This window comes from Bombina bombina, chromosome 1 (assembly GCF_027579735.1).
Source record: "Bombina bombina isolate aBomBom1 chromosome 1, aBomBom1.pri, whole genome shotgun sequence".
Classification (NCBI taxonomy): Eukaryota; Metazoa; Chordata; class Amphibia; order Anura; family Bombinatoridae; genus Bombina; species Bombina bombina.
The window spans coordinates 352,238,757-352,260,476 of record NC_069499.1 but is presented as its reverse complement, the minus strand read 5'-3'; the positions used below and the strand labels follow the sequence as shown (position 1 = coordinate 352,260,476).

General features: G+C 37.3%; 1 protein-coding gene across 2 annotated transcripts in view; it reads right to left on the bottom strand.

The window, feature by feature from the left end:
• The window catches only part of DNPEP (aspartyl aminopeptidase), a 351,605-nt gene that overhangs the window by 114,748 nt on the left and 215,137 nt on the right, over window positions 1–21,720 (bottom strand). The window contains exon 1 of one of the 2 annotated variants that reach the window (XM_053698174.1): window positions 17,925–18,065. The exons of the other annotated variant lie outside the window; for it this stretch is intronic. Coding sequence (XP_053554149.1) covers window positions 17,925–17,933 — 9 coding nt within the window. The 5' untranslated portion in view covers window positions 17,934–18,065. Of the gene's footprint in view, window positions 1–17,924; window positions 18,066–21,720 lie in introns of those variants that run through there. 2 annotated transcript variants of the gene reach the window in all.

Sequence of the window (21,720 nt, the reverse complement as noted above, 5' to 3'; positions counted from 1 at the left end):
GACTGAATGTGAGGAGTGAAGGAAAGATCTGAGTCAAATGTGACCCCGAGATATCGGGCATGCGGGGTAGGGGTAATGATGGAGTTGTCGACAGTTATAGAGATATTGGGGGTGGAGATTTTGGAAGAAGGGGGGAAAATGAGGAGCTCAGTTTTGGATAGATTTAGCTTGAGGTAGTGAGAGGACATCCAGGAAGAGATGTGAGAAAGACAGTTAGTGACACGGGTTAGCAAGGAAGGAGATAGTTCTGGTGCAGAGAAGTAGATTTGGGTGTCATCGGCATACAAATGATATTGGAAACCGTGGGACTTAATTAGGGAACCTAGTGATGACGTATAGATTGAGAAGAGAAGGGGACTGAGGACAGAGCCTTGCGGTACTCCGACAGAAAGTGGTGACGGGGCAGAGGAAGCCCCAGAGAAGGCTACACTGAAGGTACCCCGATCCATTTTTTATTCTATACCCATACTGATGGTCATATCTGCTTGTATTTGATATTTGGCCAACAACTTGTACATATGCTTGCAGTAAAGCTATATTCAGCCTTTCTGTTCATGCCTAGCTACATGTCACTGAGCTTCAAAAAACACAATCCTGACAATATAACACTGAGAAGTATAACATTATATTTACTATGTTGTATTTATGAATTCTGCATGAAAAATTAAAATAAATATTTCAGTGTTTAGCACTATATATAATTTCACAAGACCTGAAAGGTTTGCCCTGGATACCCAGCCCGGATGATGTTTGTTAGTTACTTTTCTAAAAAAAAAATGCATAGATGTTAAATTACAGCATGTTCTAGCAAAAATGAGGGCACCTTGAACCAGAGAAGCTTTTTTTTTTTTTAATAATTTTTATTGAAGTCATAAACAAATGTAACAAAGGAGATGTATCCAAAAACCAGTGATAAACAAAAAGGTATACAAAGCTGTTACATAGAAACTGCCCAGTCATCAAATACAAGTCATGCCAACCTAATAAACATTTGTGAGTATAAAAAAAAAAATGGTACACAATAACAATTATTAACAAGGTGATGATGTCATAATTGGCTAAGGATAGGGAAGGGTAATGAATTTGACTGGGTAATAAAAATAAACAGAAGTGATACTTGAATCCCATTAATTTAAAATGTTAATGAGGAGTTTGGACTGTCTAAAATGAGACTTCAGTTTTATAGTATATTTTGGGGGGGGGGAGGGAATTTCAGCGAGCAAAAGCCGCTCTAGATAAAATAAGGGGGAGTAGGAGGGCGGAGCAGGTTAGAATGTCCAGGTAGTAAATACTTTTGGTCCTCTAAACTATTGAGTACTATACAAATAAGGGTCTCTCTCATATGTAGCAAGAGCAGAGATGGACAACTAGAATATATTTTGTTTTCCTTCGCAGTAGAAAATTTCTGATAACATTAGGTATTCTTAAATCATAATAATTGAGAACTTAGATTAAAGTCACTTTCCTGTTGTTTTAAGCTCACTAAGATATCAAAATTTTATGCTACCTATAAAATACATCATAAACAAAAGACAACTTTTATAATAAAAGACATATAGGGTAGTACAAGGAATCTAGCTCTTGGACCTTAATAGAAAAGTATATGAGTGATTCGCTTCTGTTATAAATATGGGAGAGACCCGCATATGTCAGCAATAGTGAGATCTGTAGCAACTATTCAGGAATACCAGAATATCAGTTACTTAGATGGAGACTAACTCAGGGTAGACTTTAAATTGAAGGCTAATAGCTGTGTTCTAGTTAGAGCTGTACACATTGTGATGTACTAGTTAGCAAGTAACCCTCAAGAATAGATTATACAGGTAGCCCTCAGTTTACGCTGGGGTTAGGTTCCAGAAGGAATGGTTGTAAATCGAAACTGTTGTAAATTGAAACACAGTTTATAATGTAAGTCAATGGGAAGTGAGGGAGATAGGTTCCAGGCCTCACTCAAAATTGTCATAAGTAACACCTAATACATTATTTTTAAAGCTTTGAAATGAAGACTTTAAATGCTAAACAGCATTATAAACCTAATAAAATAATCACACAACACAGACTTCACTTGCATTTTTCTGCAAACAGTTCTTTCTATGCATTCCAATCTGGACTGATTTATAGACAGGAAGATCTTGTTCCTTTGAAATCTGCTCGATAGCTCAGGTCTGGTTAAACTGATTAATTTCAGCTTGCTTGGCTTTGTTGCAACACAAGCGGACAGCTCCACCTACTGGCTATTTTAATAAATGCACTGCTTCTCAATGCTTTTCAATAGCAGTCACATGACTGAAAAAAAAGGTTGTTATTCTGAAACGGTGTAAATTGAACCGTTGTAAAACTAGGGCCACCTGTATATATGTGTAAGGGATTAGTGGTCTAAATAAATACCTTTTTTCCCGTAAAGAGGGTTAAAAAAGTGGTAGTGATCCGAGGTCCTATGGAGATGTATAACATATATTACAGTCAGTACACTCTGACAAGACTTAAGCATATATGATACAGTATAACAAAACAAACTATATTGGTGGCACATCATATGAACAAAAATTGAGGCAAAACATATAACAATATAAAAACATTCATAGGAGATCATAACTCAAAAATCTACTGTGTCCCAGAAGAAGTCATAACTATAATATTGGGCTATGCCAGCCTTTGGTTATTGAGACCTAAGCAGTACTGAACATTGTCATGGACAAGTAACAGGAGCGGTATAACATCTATAAATTTAGTTAACCCAGCGGTCCAGATATAGTCTAGGACCCTGAAAAAATTGAAATAGAGGGTAATAAGTTGACCCTATCAGGTCATCTAAAAGTTCCAGATTCGATTAGGAGCCAATAGGAGGCTTTTAGGTGTTATCTCTGGGGTGAGAAGTGTCTTTTCTCTTAGGAAGAGAGGCAAATCTTTTGGGAAGAGGTTGCCACTCTGAGGCGGCAGAGTTAAGTGTACTGGGAGTCTTGCTAATTCTGTTGTTCTCATCTGGATAATGACAAAGATTCACGGATTGGAGGAGTTTCATTCCCTGTTCTGGGGAAGTAATGACATGAGAAAGTTCCTTATGAGTAAAGAAAATCTTTACTGGAAAACCCCATCTGTATTTTACATTATTTTGACGCAAACATTGGGTGCACTGCTGAAATGAGCAAGGGTTTGTGAAGAGAGATCTGGAGAAATTGTTATATTATGATAAGGGTCCTTTAAATTCTTATTGAGGAAAGAAGCTTTGAGAAGTTTTTTTGTAAAGGTGTAGTAATGGAGTCTAATGATGACATCTCTGGGTGTCTCTGAGGTCGAGTTCCTTGGACGGAGGGCTCTGTGTGCTCTATTGATACGCGAGTCATGATCTTGGTGAGAGCCTAACAGTTCTTTAAATAGGCCTAGCAGAAAATCAGGAAGCTCTGCAGTGCCGATGGTTTCAGGAATACCCCGTAGCCTAATATTGTTGCGGCGGGACCTATCTTCTAGGTCCGCCAATTTTGACTCTAGCTCTGTTATCATTTCCGCTAGGTTCTGGGTGTAAGAAAGTAGATTTGTGTGGTCTACATTGAGGTCTTCATGTTTTTTTTCAAGGGTTTCCGTGCCCTCTCCTAAGGAGGAGATATCTCTTTTAAGCTCACTGACAGAGGCTTTGAGGTCTTGCCTAAGAGATGTGTAGTGGCTGTCCATTTTGTGTGACAATGCCTTAATGGAGTCCAGTATAGAAGTATGCAGAGGAGAGGATTTTTCTGTGACTTGATGGTCAGGTTTGTGTGGTCTATGAGGAGAAGTGTGAGAGTCCCTGGAATTTTCATCATAGATCTCGTGTTCAGTCTGTAGTTTGCTATGAAAATTGTCCGCTAATGTTCTTATGGGGTTATCCTGATATTTTTGTTTTTTCTTTGCAGATTGAGACATTTTGCAAAATAAAGGCTTGGGGTTTCAGGGAGATATGAGGGTTATGAGTGGTGGTTCTTCCAGGCTGGTAGTAACTGGGATAGAGTATCAGGAACCGCTAATCTAAAGCAGTTAGCACTGTATAGTTAGGTAGTCAGGTCTGGAGGGAAGAGATATTTAATCACAGGGTGAGGTGCAATATCTTCCTTGGTTTACCTGAATGAAATGCCCAAAATCAATAGTAGAGCAATGAAGGCTAAATAGTTGGATATAGGGACCTCTCTCCTAGGGAAGGTGTTTCCTGTAAGCGACGTGGGAGCAGCTGGATGTCGTATCCGACATGGCTTACTGTGTTTTTGGCTCTTGCACATTTCAGGATATCCTCCTTGTCTTTAAAGTTAAGGAATTTTCTAATGATATCCCTAGGGGGAGCCTTAGGCGGGAGCCTAGCTCTCAGGGCTCTGTGTGCCCTTTCCATGATAATGTCATCTGAAGATGGAGTTTCCTTGATAGTGCGAAATAAGCTTTGAAGGTAACCCTCAATGGCTGGAGGGTGTATGGATTCAGAGACTCCCCTGACCCTCAGGTTGTTGCGGCGGCCATGGTTATCTAAGTCATCTACTTTGTCCGTAAGAGCTTGTATAGTGGCCTCATGGTTTTGAATTACCGCAGTATGTTTCTGTATGGAGGCAATGTTGCCTGTCTGGGCTTCCTCAACTTTAGCCACCCTGCTATCTAAGATGTTGATGTATTTTCTTAGGTCCTGGAAAAGGCTGCTCATCTCTCTCAGCACACCCTGAATGTCCTCTTTCGAAGACAACAGTCACAAATCATCTTTTGTGATGAATTGTTGAGATTGCAGTTCTCCTGCAACACTTAGAGGGGTCTCATCTTGTGGAATAGTAGCCATTTCACTACGGTCTGGTGGGTTAACTGGTTCCACTGGTCTCAAGAACTTACTCAAAGGCTTTAAAGGAGTTCCCTTCTCCTGTTTATTTTTACGCTTATTAGGCATCCCTTGATAACCAGGTCCCCCAGGGAGTTGTGTACGCTAGGCCCCTGTATTATTTATTTGCTTTTTGGCCTATGTTTTCTGATGACGCAGTGTAAGTAAAAACTCCTATACAGGAGGTTCATGACCGGGACTGTAGTGGTCTTATATCAGGCCTAAGTAGCGTTTTTACCCCCTGCAAGTCACCCTGTTCAGCCTTTACAGGTCAGCTGTATGTTGCGGAGTGTCATGGGCATTTCGTTATATAATGTGCCCCTCTGTTCATCAGCTGCAAGCGTTGCTTACTTACTGCCCTTTTAAGTAGATTGGAGGCCCAAACCGTTTTCTTCTCTCCGCAGTTATCAGGCTTTGGGCTCTCAGGTTCCCAGGCTCTGCTCCCACACTACTCTGTATCCTGCAGTGTGATTCACGACCAGCCGTCTCCCGACCAGGCTCTGCTTCCTCTTTTGGTCGCCACCGGCCTCTCTTCTCCTCTGATGTCGGGCCTTCTGCTTGTAATGCGGCGCTGCACCGGGCCAATGTAATGGAAGGCAGCGTGGGCAGTGGAGGTCCGGTCCAGAAGCAGTAGTAGTGCTGCTACACCATCCCCTGTTGTAAGGCTGGGTTAGGTTGGGATATTATGCCGTATTTAGAGCAGTGTATTCCCCTGGAATTAAGAGCTTTTCTAGAATGCGGCCATTTGCCTGCGTGGCCAAGCTCCACCCCTGCATCTATGTCTTCTATAGATCTCAGGTGTTATAAGAACCTATCCTTTAGTGAACGTTTCGTTTTCCCTGTATATTGTTTTAAACAAATCTGACACGTAAGTAAATAAACAGCGTGTGTGGTAGAACAATTTATACAGAAATTAATGTCATGTTCTTGTCTTGTACTATTGGACTTGAAATTTGTTCCTTCTGTGACATGAAAACAAGTTTTGCAGATTGGTCGTCTGCATTTGTAAAATCCTACCCTTTTTTTAAGCCAAGTGGCTTTAGTTTTAACAGTCAAATCAGATGGGGATAGGAAATTAGCCAATGTTTTGCACCTTCTAGTGATAAAGTCACATCCCCTTTCCACTATCTCTTCAAGGATCAGTGTTTAGTATGGTCAATGACTCTTTGATGATATTGCAGATTTTGTGATATTCATTACTGTAAGTGGTGATAAACTTGAGATTAGACTGTTTTTTATAATTTTTTTGCTTGTATTCAAGTAATTTTTCCCTTGGGATGTGCTCTGTCTCTTCTCTAACTTTTGCAAGTAAAGTGGATTCATACCCTCTGTTCCTTAGTCTATCAGTAATAATTTGAGCCTGTTTCTGATAATCCTCATCTTTGGTGCAATTCCTCGTGGCCCTAATGTACTCCCGTTTAGGAATGCCTTTCAGGACATGTCTAGGGTGACAGGAGTCAAATTGCAGGATTGTATTTCCTGCCGAAGGTTTTCTATATAATGTGGTGCTGATATGTTCATTGTCTGCCATTATCTGTATATCCAAAAAAATGTATGGAATGTACATTATTCTCACCTATGAATGAGATCCCCCACCCATTGGTATTTAAATACTGACAAAAATTATTGGTCATCTCCTCATCTCCATTTAGAATAAATATCAAGTCATCAATATAGCGATAATATTGTATGATATTTCCTTTAAAGGGATTTCCATCTGCATAGACGTTGGACAGCTCCCACCATCCCATGAAGAGATTGGCATAGGAGGGGGCACATTTCGCCCCCATAGCTGTCCCACGTCCCTGCAGATAGAAATCCTATTGAAACAGGAAAAAGTTATGTCTCAGTAAATACTCTATAGCTCTTAATAAGAACTGTTTTGTTGTGGGTTCAAAATTGCCATATAAATCAAACATATTCTCTAAAGCTGTTATACCTCTATCATGTAGTATGGACGTATATAAAGATGATACATCAGCTACAAGGAATCTATATGTTGGCTTCCAGCTACTTGCCTTCAATTTCATGAGTAAATTAGTAGTATCTTGAATATAGCTTGGTAGATTCCTAACCAAAGGCTGAAAAAAACGGTCCACTATTATAGACAGGGGTTCATTTAGAGAGTCAATCCCTGCAATGATAGGATGACCGTGTGGATTAACCGGATTTTTATGTATTTTAGGAAAGAAATTGAATACAGGTGTTACTGGAAACTGTGGGATGAGACTATCACATATTGAAATGTTAACAATATTGATTGCATCAGCCAATAGGATTTTTTCTACTTTAATTCCGATTGGCTGATAGAATTCTATCAGCCAATCGGAATTGAAGGGACACAATCTTGGATGACGTCATTTAAAGGAACCTTCATTTATTGTGTTTTTGATCTTCAGGGGGTTAGTGTTAGGTTTTTTAAGGGGGGATTGGGTGGGTTTTAGAGTAGGGTTGGTTGTGTGGGTGGTGGGTTTTAATGTTGGGGGGGAATTGTAATTTTTTTTCAGGTAAAAGAGCTGATTAATTTGGGGCAATGCCCTGCAAAAGGCCCTTTTAAGGGCTATTTGTAATTTAGTGTAGGGTAGGGCTTTTTTTACTTTTGGGGGGGCTTTTTTTATTTTGTTAGGGGGATTAGATTAGGTGTAATTAGTTTAAAAATCTTGTAATTTCTTTATTGTTTTCTGTAATTTAGTGGGGGGGGGGGTTTATACTTTAGATAATTTTATTTAATTGTAATTAATTGTATTTAATTTAGGTTATTAATTTAATTGTAGTGTAGTGTTAGGTGTAATTGTAACTTAGGTTAGGTTTTATTTTACAGGTAGATTTGTCTTTATTTTAACTAGGTAGTTATTAAGTAGTTAATAACTATTTAATAACTATTGTACTTAGTTAAAATAAATACAAAGTTGCCTGTAAAATAAAAATAATGTTACTATTAGTTATATTGTAGCTAGCTTAGGGTTTATTTTATAGGTAAGTATTTAGTTTTAAATAGGAATTATTTAGTTAATTGTAGTAATTTTATTTAGATTTATTTAAATTATATTTAAGTTAGGTGGGGTTAGGGTTGGGGTTAGTCTTAGGTTTAGGGGTTAATAACTTTATTATAGTGGGGGCAACATTGGGGGTGGCAGATTAGGGGTTAATAAATGTAGGTAGGTGTCGGCGATGTTAGGGCCGGCAGATTAGGGGTTAATAATATTTAAATAGTGTTTGCGATGCGAGAGTGCGGCGGTTTAGGGGTTAATATATTTATTTATTTTAGTGGCGGCGATGTCCGGTTCGGCAGATTAGGGGTTAAAAAAATTATTTTAGTATTTGCATTGTTGGAGGGCCTCGGTTTAGGGGTTAATAGGTAGTTTATGGGTGTTAGTGTACTTTTTAAGTCTTTAGTTAAGAGTTTTATGCTACGGCCTTGTAGTGTAAAACTCTTAACTACTGACTTTTAAATGCGGTACCAATCTTGACAGGAGAGGGTCTACCGCTCACTTTTTGTCAGACTCGTAATACCGACGCTATGCAAGTCCCATTGAAAATATAGGATACGCAATTGACGTAAGTGGATTTACGTTTTTTCCGAGTCTGGCCAAAAAAGTGAGCGGTACACCTGTACCTGCAAGACTCATAATATCAGCGGGCGTTAAAAAGCAGCGTTGGGACCGGCCAACGCTGCTTTTTAAGCCTAATGCAAGACTCGTAATCTAGCCGATTGTTATTACTCATATGTATTTCTGATTTTTCTGTACCTGTGATCTTGTTACATAGATTTTCTGTGAGTTCTTTTTTTGATTCCTCCTTGGATAATACTGCTTGGTTTGACCCTCTTTTCTTTCCTTTGCCTCTTCCTCCTCGTGTGTTTTTTTTCTTGCTGTTGTTCTTGGTGCATCCTCGTTTTTTGACTGTTGAAATGTGTCATTAGATGCTGCTGTTTTTGGGGGTAACTTTAAAACTGATGGTACATTAATGTCCTCAAAGACTTCTGGGTCAGATGAATCTATTTCGTATTCTGTGTCAGAAAAGGTAACAATTTTGCCTGGTTTGGGGGATTTTCCTTGATATCTCCTGACATTTTTCCCTTTTGTTCTTGAATAATCCTCATGTGTCCATCTGTACACTTGTTTGGTAACATAATCTCTGTGTTCCCTGGTCATTTTACGGGACTTAAATTGCCACAGTTCTTGCTTAAATGTGTTCATATTAATATCAAATTGTTTGTCATACTTAATAAACTCTAAATCCTTTTGAATACTATTTTTCCTGCATATCTTGCATCTCCTTTAGTCAGATCTTTGCTTTCTCTTGTATTCTATCAGCAAATTGATTAATGCAAAGGAGCATGTGTCTAGGACTCTGTTCCACTTTGTTATAAACTCCATGTCATTGACATTAAATGAAGGGTTTTTTTTTATACGTAGCCCCCTTGGAATTCTTTTATCATGTTCATATATCAAAAAAGGATTTAATATCTAATTCAAGCTTTATATCCCTCTTTCTTAAAGTGAAGGTCAATTTTCATGTGAAAGTGCCCGGTTTTTAAAAAAACTATTAAAAACAAGGGCACTTTCATTCATGAAAATTGACATGTCAGCCGTTTTTTTTAAAATATATTTACCTTTTCTTCTTGAAGCCGCTCCAGTGCTTCACCAGCCCGTCGCAAGCCTCTTCATACGTCAGCAATGACGATTCCAACATCCTCCAATCACGGCTTCCCCCCCGGGGTTATCATTGCCTGAGGCAATGCCGTGATTGGAGGAAGCCAGTTTCGTCATCTCCTACACCTGCGCAATGCTATTCATTTTCCTGTTTTGTACAATTCATTGTACTTATGTAAAGAACAGCACAGGCAGTTTTTAAAATAAATAGCTTCATAGTTCTAAAACTAATTTGCATGGTTTCACACAAGGCATCTGTGCTTTATAGCTCCTATTTCAGTTAAACAAATTTTTGCTTTATGCCTTAAGCGTTTTCTCACAGAGCACTATATCAACTGTGAATTTCTTGCCAATTGTAATAGTCTAAAACTGCTTCTGTATTGACAGGTTTAAATAACCATTTTAGATATGACATTAAATATTAATCTTACATTCACATTCAAACTATGGCTACACCCCTATCTAGTCATAATAATACTTTTTCATTTAATTGCACTGCTAATGTTGCTCATGATCATCATGATATCATTGATTTTATATGACATTAAATATTAATCTTACATTCACATTCAAACTATGGCTACACCCCTATCTAGTCATAATAATACTTTTTCATTTAATTGCACCGCTAATGTTGCTCATGATCATCATGATATCATTGATTTTATTAGCACAACTGGAGATTTACTGGATGACTTATGTTAGTGTTGTCTAAATAATACAAAATATAGCCACCAATGCTAGCCTACAAAGTGAACGTGAGCCTGCATTATTTTGTTTATATATTGTCTTATGACCGCTGCTTCTTAACTTCCGTTTTAGGCGAGCCTGAAATGATGGGCGTAGAATGCAGCATCCACTGCATAATAAATCTACCCCTAAGACTTAAAGAAGCAAACTGGTCAAAATGGATGTGTCCGAGTGCATTTCAGTCTTGCATAGAATCATTTTTGTGATATACCACTATTAGCAAAAATGTTTCTAGTAAGAGTTCTTAATGTTTTTGTTGCATATGTACATATGCTGCAAATACCCTGTGCACCAACATTCAGTCAACATGACTTCTCAGATTGATGGTGGTGGTGACTACTGTGTCAGTGAAGACATAGGGGCCGATTTATCAATGCTTCAACTGATAATACGCTGGTATCTCAAATCAAATTAGACGCAAAGTTGATCCACTGTAGTTAAAGCGTCAAGATCGTCAAAATGTTGAAATGTGTGACCGCGATATCAATCCGATGCAGATCGATGCTTGTGTTATTCGAACGGAATACTGATCATCCGCCTTCACATTCTACTCTATTTGACCCTCTTGCCAATTTATCAAACATTCAACAGGTACTATTCTGACGCAGCATACCTATCGCTCAAGCCACCACCCTTGAGGCCGCGAATGCCATACAAATACATGGGAGTCTGAAAATACAGAAAGGCTATGTTCGATGCTGCAAGACAATGAAGCATTTTAGATAATAAAAGTAAATTAGGGAGATGTTACCCTACTTATGGATTATGTTACATCTTTGTCATTACAAAGCTGGGGGACAATATTATTGCTCCAAATTTTGTGCACTAGTAGATAGAGATAAAAATGAAATAAATACATTACTACTTATGGATTATGTTACATCTTTGTCTCTCATTACAAAGCTAGGGGACAATATTATTGCTCCAAATTTGGTGCGAAGTATTGCTTCAAATTTGGTGCACTAGTAGATATAGGGATAAAAATGAAATAAATACATAACATAATAAAGCCAACTTCCTTTTTTTGGATAAATCTATTTGCACCATGTTTAACGCATGTAATACAAGTCCCACTCTCCACTTCACACCATTTGACGCAACACTTTTCCCACCAAATTTGACGCAATACTCAAACTCCTAAACAACCCACAAACTGGTAACGTTTTCCACAAATTCTTATTAGTAAATGCATAATTACGTGATTAATGAAATCAGCCAATCTGATTGGAAATATACATTTTCTACTATTACTAACGAATCAAATTGCTCTATACTTGAGTCATTGATCACTCATCAGAACTTGTAAGTGCCATTTTTTACATTGTGTATTATACTTTGAAACTATGTATATGTGAAATTAGTATTAAAGATAAACATTGATGATGACATTAGGCCACACAGTAATAAGGAATACCAATGGCACTACTGAATTTTAAACAAACGTTCCCATACTAATGATCACTAAATAGTATATCTTACAAAAGGGGATGGTGCTTGTACTGAGGAATAATTCTAGGCAAATCAGTAAGAGACTGAAAAAGAGTACAAATGTAGCACTAGTAACGTTTGATCAGGTAGGTTAATATAAAGGACCAAGGAAGAGAAAGAAAACATAAAACGTAACTTTTACTTCATAAACTTAAAAAGGGGTGGGGTCATACACACAATTAAAATTTGCATATGCCTTAAATAAAAACAAAGTGCTGAGTTAATTGTGTGAAACAGAGTGGAAAGCCCGCGGCCTGAGTCATGCCCAAATATAAGGGGGCTTAGGATTGCTATCTGTAATGCATCCCAAAAAACAATAAGGTATTCATTTAGTAATCAGAGGGTAAACAGATTCTTGTGGAAAAATACACCAGTATAGGCACCTTTGTCACAATGTGCTTAATAATAATTTCCTGGTAACTCAAAGACCTGTGCCATAAATTTCCTGGATTATGAGTGTTCTGGAGATACCAGGAATTGATACCTTAGGATTTACCAATATTGGTAAAAAGGCAGAAATAATTTATTTGTATGGTGGCAATACTCTAATCTCAAAGAGAGGTACCAAAAAATATATAAATATTTCCTGTACCTTTGAATTACCGATAATAGTATGAAAGGTCTATAATCAACTAGATAACTTGCATATATCAACAAATGGTTCCCATATATATAGTGAGGGATATCTGTGGTTTATATTAGTTAATTACCGCAATATATAGGTGTCTGTAGTCTGCTGGTCTACACGCATTTTCTCTCTGGGGATACCAGAGACCTATACCAGTTAATTACCACAATATAAAACTTAGATGTGAGGGCTCGTTTTCTATAGAATTATCTACAGAGATATCATCGCTGGAAATACCAGGAAACTATACCTGTTAGTTACCAACAAATTGCATAATTGTTATGCTAATAGCCTATACCTTTGGTTTACCAATGTAAGTGTGGAGACAAAAATAACTAGTTTGTATTATGGCAGTACTCCAATATCAATGAGAGGTGCCAAAAAATATTTATTTTTCTGTACCTTTAAATTGTAAAAAATAAATAACTTTCCTGTATCAACAAAAGGCTCCCCTATATATAGTGGGGGATATATGTAGTCTGCATAGATTGTTTCTCTGGGAATACCAGAGACCTATACCAGTTAGTTAACGCAATATACAGTATATAGGTGTCTGTTAGTCTACACAGATTATCACAAATTGGTTCTTATATGTAATATAGGTGATTTTTATCTCTACAGATTTCTTCTCTGGCACTACCAGAGACCTATACCAGTTAGTTACCACTGTAAATACCATGAATGTAAGGGCTCGTATAAGAAACACCAGGCCATTATATATAGAAATTACCGATTTCCTCTCTGGGGATACCAGAGACCTATACCAGTTAGTTAACGCTGTGGATAGCATGGATATAAGGGCTCATAATAGGAAGCCAAGTCTTGGAGATAACAGTCAAGTAGAAATGTAAAAATCCTCATAAAAAATATCAAATACCTTGTAATACTATATGTATGAAGTATATAAAGATAGGCATAGCTTTTTAAAAAAAGGGAGAGGGGGTGCAGGAATGCCACTGACGCGTTTCGCTGTGGTGGCTGTATCAAAGGCCCTCTGTGTAGACCAGCAGACTACAGACACCTACAAAGAAATTCTGTGTAGACCAGCAGACTACAGACACCTATATATTGCGGTAATTAACTGATATAAACCACAGATATCCCTCACTATATTTGTACTCTTTTTCAGTCTCTTACTGATTTGCCTAGGATTAGGCCACACAGTGTAATATTTCTGACACTGATCTTAATAATCAAATGATATTTGATTCAATATAATCTTAAAGGGACATTAAACCCCAAAATTTTATTTCAATATTCAGAAAGAGAATACAAATTTTAAAACGTTTCCAATTTACTTCTACTATCAAAAATGTTTCATTCTCATGTTATTCTTTGTTAAAGAGATACCTAGGTAGGTAGCGTGAACATGCCTGAAGCACTACAGGACAGGAAACAGTGCTGCCATCTAGTGCTACTGCTAATGTATAACATTGATGCAAAACTGCTACCTTACAGTGCTGCAGACACATGCACACTCTTGAGCTTACATTTCTGCTTTTCAAATAAGGATAACAAGAAAACAAACGCCTAGATTTAGAGTTCTGCGGTAGCCGTCAAAAGCAGCGTTAAGGGGTCCTAACGCTGCTTTTGGCCGCCCGCTGGTATTTAGAGTCGTGTAGGTAAAGGTCTAACGCTCACCATCCCTAATCTGCCGACCGGACCTCGCCGCTACTCTAATAAATGTATTAACCCCTAAAGCTAAGTCTAACCTTAACCCTAACACCCCCTAAGTTAAATATAATTTTAATCTAACGAAGTAAATTAAATCTTATTAACTAAAGTATTCCTATTTAAAACTAAATACTTACCTGTAAAATAAACCCTAATATAGCTACAATATAACAAATAATTTAATAGTTATTTACTATTTAATAGCTACCTAGTTAAAATAATTACAAAGTTACCTGTAAAATAAATCCTAACATAAGTTACAATTAAACCTAACACTACACTATCAATAAATTAATTAAATAAATTACCTACAATTACATACAATTAAATAAACTAAACTACAAAAAAAAAACAGTAAATTACAAAAACTAAAAAAAGATTACAAGAATATTAGGCTAATTACACCTACTCTAAGCCCCCTAATAAAATAAAAAAGCCCCCAAAAATAATAAAGGTCCCTACCCTAAAAAGTAACCAGCTCTTTTACCAGCCCTTAAAAGGGCTTTTTGCGGGGCATGCCCCAAAGTAATCAGCTCTTTTGCCTGTAAAAAAACACACAATACCACCCCCAACATTACAACCCACCACCCACATACCCCTACTCTAACCCAAACCCCCTTAAATAAAACTAACACTACCCCCTGAAGATCTCCCTACCTTGAGTCGTCTTCACCCAACCGGGCCGAAGTCTTCATCCGATGGGGCAGAAGAGGACATCCAGACCGGCAGAAGTCTTCATCCTATCCGGGCAGAAGAGGACATCCGGACCAGCAGACATCTTCATCCAAGATGGCGTCCCTCGAATTCCGATTGGCTGATAGGATTCTATCAGCCAATCGGAATTAAGGTAGGAAAAATCTGATTGGCTGATTGAATCAGCCAATCAGATTCAAGTTCAATCCGATTGGCTGATTCAATCAGCCAATCAGATGTTTCCTACCTTAATTCCGATTGGCTGATAGAATCCTATCAGCCAATCGGAATTCGAGTGATGCCATCTTGGATGACATAATTTAAAGGAACCGTCATTTGTCGTCTAGTCGTCGGTGAAGAAGGATGTTCCGCGCCGGAGGTCTTGAAGATGGAGCCGCTCCTCGTTGGATGGATGAAGATAGAAGATGCCGCTTGGATGAAGATGTCTGCCGGTCCGGATGTCCTCTTCTGCCCGGATAGGATGAAGACTTCTGCTGGTCTGGATGTCCTCTTCTGCCCCAACTGATGAAGACTTGGGCCCGGTTGGGTGAAGACGACTCAAGGTAGGGAGATCTTCAGGGGGGTAGTGTTAGGTTTATTTAAGGGGGGTTTGGGTTAGAGTAGGGGTATGTGGGTGGTGGGTTGTAATGTTGGGGGGTGGTATTGTGTTTTTTTTTACAGGCAAAAGAGCTGAGTAACTATTTAATAGCTATTGTACCTAGTTAAAATAAATACAAAGTTGCCTGTAAAATAAATATAAATCCTAAAATAGCTACAATATAATTATTCGTTATATTGTAGCTATATTAGGGTTTATTTTACAGGTATTTAGTTTTAAATAGAAATACTTTAGTTAATAAGATTTAATTTATTTTGTTAGATTAAAATTATATTTAATTTAGGGGGGTGTTAGGGTTAGACTTAGCTTTAGGGGTTAATACATTTATTAGAGTAGCTGCGAGGTCCGGTCGGCAGATTAGGGGTTAATAAGTGTAGGTAAGGTAGCGGCGACGTTGGGGGGGGGGCAGATTAGGGGTTAATAAATATAATATAGGTGTCGGCGATGTTAGGGGCAGCAGATTAGGGGTACATAGGTATAATGTAGGTTGCGGCGGTGTCCGGAGCGGCAGATTAGGGGTTAATTGTGTAATGTAGGTGTCAGCGATGTCGGGGGTGGCAGATTAGGGGTTAATAAGTGTAAGGTTAGGGGTGTTTAGACTCGGGGTTCATGTTAGGGTGTTAGGTGCAGACTTAGAAAGTGTTTCCCCATAGGAAACAATGGGGCTGCATTAGGAGCTTAACGCTGCTTTTTTGCAGGTGTTAGGGTTTTTTCAGCCCAAACTGCCCCATTGTTTCTTATGGGGGAATCGTGCACAAGCACGTTTTTCCAGCTAGCCGCTACCGTAAGCAACGCCGGTATTGAGAGTTGAAGTGGCGGTAAATATGCATTTACGCTCTCTTTTTGGAGCCTAACGCAGCCCTTCAGAGAACTCTAATTACCAGCATTGTTAAGAAGCAGCGCTAGAAAAAAAAGACGCCTAGCTAACGCACCCCTTTGGCCGCAAAACTCTAAATCTAGGTGAAAGAAAATATGATAATAGAAGTAGCATAGTAACATAGTAATGTAAATTAGAAAGTTGTTTAAAATTTTATGTTCTATCTAAATCATGAAAGAAAAAAAATTGGGTTTTACGTCCCTTTAAGCTAATAGTTCAAAGGGATAGTCTTCCTAACATTAAACTGCCATGAATCAGATAAAGCAGAAATTAAAATCACCTCTTTACTGTCATGCTATTTTCAGTGTTTTTCTTCCTTCTCTTGAATTTGATTTTCATTAAGAAATGTCATCTTAAATGCCAGCCCATTTTTTAACACCTGTGTAGGGGTGGTGTTTCAAACTAGACTGCAATCAGGAAGGATTACACAGGTGCAAAGAGAAAACTGGCCCAGCTCTTAAAATATCCATTGATTGCAAATAAATAGATACCCTGATTACATGTTATATTCACAATTATTCTTGTTCAGAATAATTATATATTTACACTATATACATATAGTGGTATAAACACAGAGATATGAACAACAACATTGTTTAGAACACTAAAAGGAATTTAGGGACATGTAAATATGTTTGTAAAAGATTTCTGACATAACACACACACACATATATGTGCAAAGATATATGTACAAATTCTAGATAGGCATATCATGATTCCTAGAAATACAAATAGACATTAATTTATGTGAAAATATCATATATCAGATTTTTTGTATAACAAATAAATAAAAAAAATAACTTTCTATGCGATATTATTGTTTGTTCAGGTATAAATCTAGCTATTTCTTGGACATTAACAGATGAAAAATAAAAGATTAGCTTTAGAGAAATGTGCTTGTTCATGGACAGTAATGAAATAATATAAATAAAGTTGGAAAAAACAGAATATCCACAACATTGATGACTCTTATTTATCAACAGTCCGATGCTCATCGCGCCGTACTTGAAGCGCGTGTTTTTGACAGACTTTTTAATAAATAAGTCCGTTGTATGTAGATTTGTGGCAGCGATGTCTGGCGATCGTATTGACTTCAGCAAATACGTTGAGATTGACGCAATAATAAATCGGCCCCATAGAGTACAATGATCTAAAGTTCTGTACTCTAGAGAGAAGTCAGAGAGTACTGTGGGGTCCCTCAAAGAATTTTAAAAGGTACATTTTAGCTTCAGGTTACTGGATGTAAAGGAGATACACCTATATTACAATATAATGCTAGCAAAAACTAAGATTTTGTGGGACTTGTCTCCATGCCAGCAAGTTTTTTATAAACCCACCACTGACTCTCTGAGTAGTCGTGTTGCTTAAAAGCTGATGCCCAGTATTTGTACATGTCCCGCTCAAAGCTTTTTCTAGAAGAATTTTTGCTAAAGGAAATACATTGCTAACACTTCTATTCAAAACCAAAATCCGCTCATGGACATTTCAGTCTTGACCATTATGTCCATTTATGCATTAAGCAAGTGGGGTGTACTGCCTTTTAACATAACATTACATAAGAGTAGCAATTCTGTTTGAAAGCAGGGCAAAACAAATTCCATCTTTTGTTTGACTGGGAAAAAACTACTATATTATTAGAGAAATATTTAGGTATTTATAGAAAAGAGGGATACATTAGGTCAATCATATAAGAAAACTATAAGGCTAAGAAAACTTACCTGAAGCATATAGACGCACCAAAAGCACCACTCCCTCCAATGCTTTGCTTTATTTTACAATAGTATTCTCCTGTAAATTAACCATGTACCAGCTTTGAAATGACTATAGTCATGCTTGGCTATAATCTTGTTCACTGTAACATTGCTGCAGAGCTAGCCCAGTCTTTCACGGCACACATGTATTGTGAAAGAATTAAAGGGTCAATAGCACCAAATAAGGAAGTCTGTCATTACATCCTATAGGAAGTTGCCTTTTCTTCTGCCAAATTTGGTCTCCAGATATCACATGGCGACATTGTAACTTAGAGACAATGGGCATAAGTTATTTGACGCCTTGATGTTGGCTTTGGAGGCATGAGGATATTTTAACCATGGCAAACAAACAATAAATGCATCTTACATTTTGTAACATTCCTTGGTTTGATGTGTTAGGTGTCCCCATGTAAAACATTATAAGATTTGCTTAAGTTTTATATTTTAATTATAAACAGAAAAAAGTAGGTACAATACACCTTAATACCTAATAATAGAAATTACAGGAACTAATACGTTTACTTTCCTTCTGCACACAATATACAAAGATCACTTTTAAAATAAACCTCAAGACATTTAGATTGTGAACGAGGATACAGAAGGATAGCAATACAAATACAACGAAGACCTCTTGAGGCCAATATACTAATTATATAAAGAATATATGAAATTAACTGGGGAACAATTTATGTGATTAAGCATATTCCATAAAAGGAAATAGGTTAAACGGACATGAAACCCAATTTTCTTTCTTTCATGATTCAGCTAGAAAATGTTATTTTAAACAACTTTTTAATTTACTTATATTATCGTTTTGTTCTCTTGGTATCTTTTGCTAAAAAGGATACCTAGGTAGGCTTAGGAGCTGCTGATTGGTGGTTGCAAATATATGCCTCATGTTATTGACTCACCAGATGTGTTCAGCTAGCTCCCAGTAGTGCATTGCTGCCTCTTCAACAAAGGCTACCCAGAGAATGAAGAAAATTAGATAATATAAATAAATTGGAAAGTTATTTAAAATGGTATGCTCTATCTCAGTGTTTCTCAACCACGGTCCTCAAGTACCCCCAACAGGCCAGATTTTCATTATAGCTGAACTAGAGCACAGGTGAAATAATCAGTTAATGGGTGAGAGCAGGTTAGTAACCGTGGTTACTGATCAGCTGATTATTTCACCTGTGCTCTTGTTTAGCTATAATGAAAATATGGCCTTTTGGGGGTACTTGAGGACCGTGGTTGAGAAACACTGCCCTATCTGAATCAAGAAAACGTTGGGGTTCGTGTCCCTTTTAACTAGACATAAATAGCAAATCTTAAACTGATAGTAAAAAAAACAGTAAGTTAAAAAATATTACACTTTGTAAGGACAACTGAGGGTTACATAGTTGGTTTGCAGGAGATGTTCTGTAGCTGTGTAAGCAAACAGGAACCAGCTATCACTGCCAGAGGAGAATGCAGGAGCGGCAGCATCATTTTACTTTGTGTTTTCTTTTCATAGGCAAGTTGGGTGGTACAGCCAATAAGAAAATGTATCCCCCTCCACTAAAGAGAGAAAGGTTCTGTATCAAAGGTGCACATGCCCAACTGATATTACTTTTTATGGTCACACAAATGTGAAGTAATATGCTAAATTATAACAATTTACAGGGGAAGATCATTTGGAAGAGGATCTAATGCCCCATTAGACTAAAATGAGCATAATCTTATTAACTTTTTAGTATAATGCTGTTTATCAAAGACACCATTTTATATGAGTGCTTCAACTATTCTGTGCATTGTTTCCCACTGTCAAAAGAATTAAACAGGCTCACTATAATTTAGCAGATTGTTTGTTTGTTTGTTTTTTGAATGACAAAGGGGAATGTTGTGCCAAATGCACATGTGCACCTTCGCTATAGAAATCCTCTATCTCGCCAGCCAATATCTGGCCTGCACTTTAGACAAGTTTATTATTACTTTTAACATTAAGCTCAAAGTATATTGCAGATTAAAGATAGATGACCCTATAGGCACTATGAAAAAAATAATGTATACCATACCAAACTACAGACTGACAATGGCATATCCAAAATCCAAAAACTTATCAGTGGAAGTCAGTGCCAATACAAGATAAAAAGCACCATATTCTCTTGAGCATTATTGCCTACTTCTGTGCAAACATAAAATTATCTGTAAGGGATACTGTGAGAGTATCTATATGTTTTAGTAGGCCAACACTACAATCTCAAGCTTTGCTTTAAAGATGGCGTGATTTAAAGCAAGCTAAATCAGAGGCATAAATGTCTGGGCATTAAGGTAAAATACATTAAAATCTGATCAGACAGGCTGCGGGTAACAATATAAGCAATAAAACTGCACAAAACGGTCACTTGGAAGCAATATGCACAAAAAAATGAACAACAAGATAAGTAGGCTAAGGGTCTGATATTCAAAAACTCTCTGCTCAGGTGAGATATTCTAAAAAAATCCTACAGCACTGCGAGATCCCTACTGAAATTTTCAAAAGGCAGATTTTGCTATACTTTTCCAAGGGGCGTTCCTTGCATTTCTAAGTATAGCATTGCATGACATGATAGTTCTACTGTATTTATACTTTGTGGTATTTTATAACTTTACACTTCCGATTAACTTTTTTTACTTTTTTTTTTTAAACTTTGCACTTTCTATTTTGTATTTTATTTTGTAGCAGTGTATTTAGGATTGTGATTTTCAAATTCTAATGATGCCTTCACAGCTTCTGTGTAACTTTAACAAATTAGTCTCATACTTTGTATATTTATGTGTATATTTTACAAATTACATTACACTTTGCATTTCCCAGAGAGTTTAATTACTTTGTATGGGCCAGGATACAAAATTTCACATGGGAGAAAGAAGGTAACTGGAGAACACCTGGGGCTGATATAAAGGCTCAGTTTGCATCAATTACAATTTAACTTGCCTTTGTCTATATTTTAGTATATATTACTTTTATGTTAATTAAAATAACTGTATTGTGAATTTTGAGAAAACTTCACCTGTATTTAGGGCCAGATTAACAATGGCGCACTAACAGTAATGTGCAAGTGAAAGCTGAAAGTAAATGTGAATGCAAATTAAAGCATCCTCACAGCTCTGGTTAACTGTTTCGCAAAACAAAAATGTATCACAAAACACATCAAAAATACATTAGAAAGTACAGTTACACTTATAATAACACTATATAATAAAATATATTTCTCCAACATTGGTGTGTCCGGTCCACGGCGTCATCCATTACTTGTGGGAATATTCTCTTCCCTAACAGGAAATGGCAAAGAGCACAGCAAAAGCTGCCCATATAGCCCCTCCTCGGGCTCCGCCCCCCAGTCATTCTCTTTGCCGCTCTGAACAAGTAGCATCTCCACGGAGATGGTGAAGAGTATGTGGTGTTTAATTGTAGTTTTTTATTTTTCTATCAAGAGTTTGTTATTTTAAAATAGTGCCGGTTTGTACTATTTACTCTAAAACAGAAAGGGATGAAGAGTTCTGTTTAAAAGAGGAGTATGATTTTAGCAGCAGTAACTAAAATCAATTGCTGTTCCCACGCAGGACTGTTGAGCCCAGAGAACTTCAGTTGGGGGGAACAGTTTGCAGACTTTTCTGCTCAAGGTATGACTAGTCCATTTTCTAACAAGACTGTGTAATGCTAGAAGACTGTCATTTTCCCTCTTGGGGAAAGGTAAGCCATTTTCTTACACTCTTAACAGAATGAAGGCTTATTATGGGCTATACACTGGTTGAC